Raw genomic sequence first — 6,000 nt, 5'->3', positions numbered from 1 at the left:
TTGGTAACTCAAGAAGAACATAACGCTTTAAATGCCATAAGTTGCTTGTGCAACTTTTTCTGTAATTTTGTTTTAAACCCAGTGGACATAATTTTCTATTGCAAACTATTCTGGAATACCGGTAATTTGAAAAACAACAAAAAAATGGAAAACGTTAAACATTCTTTTTGCATTCATAAGGGTTAAAATTGATGGTTTTAATCTGTCATTTTCATAACTTGAACAATTTTTTTTTTTCGTGTCGAGTGAAACTTATCTTAACCTTTTTGTTGGCATATCACAAGGATTTAAAATAACTGTGGGAGACAAGCAAAAATTCAATATTTTTCAAATAATTTCAAATGGCTGTGAATCATCATCATTATCATCTTCAAAAATTGGCGTATTTTTCAGATTTAAATTTACTGGCTCTATAACCTCACTATGAAGTGGTAAATCAAAATCAAGATCAAAATCTTGACTATCTTCTTTTGTCTGTTCCTCAACTGGCTCTCTTTTATCAGTGTCCAAGATCAATTTTGGCTTCTTTTCCTTTGGTTCAGCTACAAAATCTTTGCCTGTCACGGTTTCTTTTCTTTTTATTGAAAACTTTGGCTTAGATTTCTTAGTATGTCCATTTTTAGATGTCCCATTTACAGCAAGCTTTCCAGTATTAGATGAGATTTCATTCATTTCTTTCGCTTTATTTTTCTTGACTTTTTCTTTGGCCACATCACATTTTTCTTCAGGCTGTGTGTCCAAATCCATTGTGTAAACATCACTGTCAAACACTTTTATCTCATTAGTTTTAGTTGGGTTGACTTCTTCAGAAGTTGTTGGGTCATTACGACAAGGCAATGGGACTTTCATTTCAGATTTATTTATTTTTCCAGGAGCTTTGAAACCAAGCTTACTTTTCTTTGGCATTTTAAATTCGGCTTCCTTTTTATTAATAACAACATTGGTATTTTGGTATTTTAAACCATCTTTCTTAGATTTCTCAATATTTTGTTTGTTCTTAGATGGATTTTCTTTTGCTACAGTCTTTCCAACAGGTTTTGTATGCTTTACATCTTTGGATTTATTCTTATTAATCTTTTCATGGTCAATTTGTCTCTTATCAGTAATTTCTGATTTATCTGCCGATGATTTCTTTTTTCTGTCTTTTTTTGCTTTCTTCTCTGAAACATCAGTAGCGTCATCATCATTTTTCTCATCCTTGCTTTTCTTTTTTTTCTTTAAATTTTTCTTTGGTTCCATCATTTCACCCTCCAGCTTTCTTTTCACAGCTTTTGTTCCTCCTTCATTTTGACTAACTTCTTTCTTTTGTTTAGTCTGTTTCTTATGTTTCTTTTCCTTGGGCACAACAAAGTCATCATCATCATCTAGTGGGGAAAAGATATCATGTATGTCAATACCTAATACCTAATACCTGTAATATCCAAACAATTAAAACCATACAAATCATTACTCACCATTTAAACTATCTTCAATGCTCTCTATCATAGATTCTGCTTCATCTAGAACACTTTCTGCAGTCCTAAGAATTGTGTCAACTTCTGGTGTCTTACTGGATATTCCATTACTCACACTTAGCTGAGAGGATACTTGAGAATCTGAAATAAAATATAAGATGTCATTAATTCACTTGTCCACACTATTTTAGAACATTGTTCCTAGTCCAACAAACATGTGGTTTATTCTAAATACATTTTACACAGCATTTTTGACATGCCAAAAGATATAATCAGACTGCCAGCATTTTTTCACATTATTTTAGCCAAGGTATACATAGACAGCCCATTTTCAATCTGAATATTTACACTGGCTGGCAAAAGCAAAATATATATAGTAGATGTATATAGTTCTTAAATTAGCTGTTGCTAGGCTTGGTGTATGGATGAGTGTGGAACTCTTTGGTAAATGGTGTTTCTACTCATTTGTGATATCTGCTCCAATCAACTAGCAGATTTAAAATTTCAACTGACTTTTTGGAAGGACAAAAGAATAATTCCAAAAATACACATGTGAGATTGCCAAAATGAATCCACAATTCGTAGTTATTGGATCGTATGTAATAATAATAATTTATTACGCAACTGTAATCTGCTGTGGATACAGTCAGGTAAAAATAGTGTAAAATAAAGCAACTAAAAATAACTACAATCAAAATTAAACTGTTTATTTATTTATTAACACACAACATCCCCCGGAGGGGATGAAAAGGGTTACAAATCAGATATTTGTAAAAGAAAAATAACTACATAAAAAGTAAAGGAACAAAAAAGCATTAAAAAAAAGATAAATTTGTATACAAGGAATGTGTTACTGGCTTAGTTTATGTAAGTGCTGCTGTCTTGTATTAAAACACTTTTATAAATATTGCGCTAAAGGAATTGACATTTTCTCGTTACTTAGTAATGATATGATTTTTTTTTCATTACTAAATTTGTCAAAATAGCTCCCGTGTGATCAGAGCATGTACCGGGGGTATTATAAAGGTATAGGCTTTGCCTAATAAGTGAATGTAATTGCATGTAGGTCAATCCATCAATAAAATTGATCAAGATGTCAAACAAGAATAAACACAAAGTAAAATAGGAATCAACTGCTTCGTTTTATTTGAGTAAGATGGAAACCATGCGAAAACAAATGTGAAACATTACTGTCTGCTTGAGGAGAAGACACTGGGAGTCGTGTGCAAAGAGATTGTTTACAAATTAGATCACATTGGAAGTGCTTTCAGTCACGTTGTGTCGCTCCAATGCGTAAAATAGAAAATATATATCTTGAATAAAACTGACAAACTTCCTTGCTGTTGCTGTCGGGTGTCTGCCTTATACATGGATTAAGTGTAGACGCAGGGATTCAGCTTTCCTTTTCTCTGCTCGTGGCGTCGCAATAGCGGTGAAGGTCAGTACTGGGTTGAACCGACAGCCATGGCCACTATATTTTGAATGATCATAAATAATTTTTGAACCCAATAGTAGTGATCACTGTGATTATTATATAAATTTCTTGCAAAGTCTGGAACGATACTGAAAAAAATTCGTTGATTTCCTTCTATATTCATGCTTGAAAGTAGGCCGAAGTATCCACAGGTAAATATGAGTATCCAGATAATAAGTTAGGATCGATCAGTTCACACGAATTGTTCTGTTCTGATTCATCATTGCAAAACAATGGCCTGGAAACGGCCCAGCTTGAGGAAAACAGTATAGTGGAAAGAAAGAACAGTATCGGACCAGATACCCTTAAAACACCTGATGAGAATACTGCAGAACCGCGGGCGAAACGAAAGTTACGCAGCTATTGTCTAAGCGACGCATGCCCGAGGAGAACACTGTACCTGTAACCAGCACATTTACGAATCAAGATTGGCAGAAAGTTGTACGGCATCTGTCTTCGCTGTTGTCTATTGATGAATATGAGGCACAAAGTGAAATTGAACTTGCGTTCATGAAAATCGAAAAGGGTACTGCTTTTTCGTAAAACTGAAAAAATGGCTGCGTCACTCTTGTAACTGCGCATACGTACTCCCCATACTCACATACATTTGATGTTTTTAGTCGCTGTATCTGCTCAAATAACATCCATCATGATATAATAAATCATTATATACTAAAATTTGAAAATTTGCAGACCTTCCAATGAAATATTACCAGTTTTTTTTTGTGACAGAATAGGTTATTGCAATATGCAAATTAGGCCACTCACCCTAGTCAAATAATTGTTAAGAAACTTTAAAGACTCTAAGTTATAAATTAATTAATGCAATAATTGACTAATTAATATGCATGGAATTGCACCAAAATCTAATCAGCGCATCTACTCATCATATATTAGCTGTGTGCCAAATTTCATTTGAATTGAAATTGTAGATCTTGAGTTATCAGTAGAACAAATTTTAGTCACAGAGTCACAGAGTCACAGTTACCGGTACCACATAAGCTCCGTTTCATGGGAGCTAAAAATAGTAAAAAATAGTGTAAAATAAAGCAACTAAAAATAACTACAAATTTAAAAGTTCTAATAACTACAAAAAATCAGAAAGTAATAAAAATACAGTAAGTAAATCAAAGTAAAGGTTCTCCCTACTGTACCATGTTTTATATATGGTATTTTTATGATATAGAGATAGGGCAATGTTATTTTCCATAATTTTTAAGAACATTATGTCTTTGTTCTTTTCTCTTAAGGTAATTTCACAGTTTTTCAGGAGGATTTTTTTTTCCATTTTCAAAATGTGAGCAGCTCAAAAGAAAATGTTTTTATCTTCAATATCGCTTTGATCACATTTTTTACAGACTCTTTCTGCTGCTGGTAGTTTTGGTTTTCTCCTTCTCCCCAGTTCAATTTCCAAAATGTGATCACTAAGTTTGAATTTTGATAACATTCTACGTAAGCTAAAGTTATTTATTTCATTTAGATAATTTTCAAGTTCATAGTTTATTTTAAATTGTTTATATGTCCTAAGTTTATTGCCTTTATTGTTGACTCTACTACTAGTGGACGAGTTTAGCTGCTCCTTCCAAGACTGTTTGTATTGGTCTCTTAATTTCACTTTCATGATGTTTGATAACTGGCTAATATTATCTACATTGTGCTGTTCTTTTGCTTCCTCCAGTTCCCCATGACCAATATAAACCCAGAAGCTCTGCACATGCAACAAGCTCATGATGCAGTGCGTACAATGAAACAAGTTCGGCAATATGTGATGTCATACTGTGATGATACTTAAGTTATAATAAAAGCATGTAATGAAGCTACGTATAAAGTATATTCTAAGTTTGACTGAAATTGCCTAAGTACATGTATGCATTACATTATTTGTGATGCAGTGTACAAAAATAATGTTGCTATGCTAATCAAAATTGCTATGTAGCAAAACATGTTCATTGGCCATTTTGCTTCTGATCATCAAAATATATGAGGTCATTAAACAATGTTTCAGTACAAATTCTAAATAAAATCAGCTGGGATAGGTACATGGACATAAAATGAATATATTTTGCTGACAAACAATTAACTTAGGCTACACCGATTTAATTTTATGGATGACATCCACGCGCGCATTAGTTTTCGCCTGTTCTCAAAAAAAAAAAAAAAATCTCTGACGACGAGTCTCTACAGATCGGTTTTCTGTCCGGAACTTGGCAACTCATATTGTTGCAAAGCGCCGACTTGTCGTAAAACTCGTTTTGGACTACCTCAAAACCAAACTCCGCACAGTTAGATGCGCATTACGTAAAGTGCAAAGACCTATGGGAAAGAGATTGCCTCAAAACATGCAAATTTTGCCATAAACGATCCAACATGGCGACCACACCACCAAAATACGTGAGCATAAAAGTTCAGAGATGAAATGGAGAGATTGTTGTAGACTGGTATGCAATTGACGTTGGCCAGGGAGACGTTTACACAGCTATATGAGAGGTCAGTAGCGGCAAGCGAGTTTCGCCAAGACAACTTTGAGAACATATTGTCCAGAGTGGCTGTCCCGGGTTTCTTCTGCAATGATGAGAGGAGTGGAGGTGTATGGTGGCCTAAAAGTCGGTCAGGCGACAAATCAGTTCGGTTGCTTTGTCCGCATTGAAGTCGGCAAAACTGCAACAAAAGCAGCAGAAGCTCCTTGGCCGAAGTCCCCTTACGGGGTGAAGAAAAGTTTCTTATTATTTTTTTTTCATTTTCTGATTCGGATAATTTGCTTGCACACACATTCAGTAATATTTTGATCATATGACGCATTTTCATCAAGATACATGTACATAATTTTCTGCATCCAATTTTTTGTTGACTCTCTGTTGGTGTTTTTTTTTTTTTTCAATATCGAGCCTCTTATGATTTGTTACAGAGTTGAAGTAGTTCTAGAGCATTTGTGTCTACACTTCTGAAGTGTCACTTTAAAAGCTGTAGTTTGAATGTCAAAGAAGTTAATTTCCAGGTTGCTGTTGACAAACTTATTGTTCATTTTTAATTTTTTTTTTTCAATACAACACAGTAAGTTTTTCTTTATTATTG

General features: G+C 33.9%; 1 protein-coding gene across 1 annotated transcript in view; it reads right to left on the bottom strand.

Moving 5' to 3' along the window:
• Positions 1-227: 227 nt before the first annotated feature.
• The window catches only part of LOC102804076 (uncharacterized), a 29,707-nt gene continuing 23,934 nt past the window's right edge, over positions 228-6,000 (bottom strand). The window contains exons 17-18 of the mRNA XM_085508569.1: positions 1,455-1,595; positions 228-1,364 (exon numbers count right to left, since the gene is read on the bottom strand). Coding sequence (XP_085364695.1) covers positions 328-1,364; positions 1,455-1,595 — 1,178 coding nt within the window. The 3' untranslated portion in view covers positions 228-327. The remainder of the gene's footprint in view (positions 1,365-1,454; positions 1,596-6,000) is intronic.

This window comes from Saccoglossus kowalevskii, chromosome 15 (genome assembly GCF_978046115.1).
Source record: "Saccoglossus kowalevskii chromosome 15, keSacKowa6.1, whole genome shotgun sequence".
In the NCBI taxonomy this organism is placed as follows: domain Eukaryota; kingdom Metazoa; phylum Hemichordata; class Enteropneusta; family Harrimaniidae; genus Saccoglossus; species Saccoglossus kowalevskii.
Note: the sequence above shows the minus strand (reverse complement) of the source record. Positions and strands in the feature narration are given on the sequence as shown.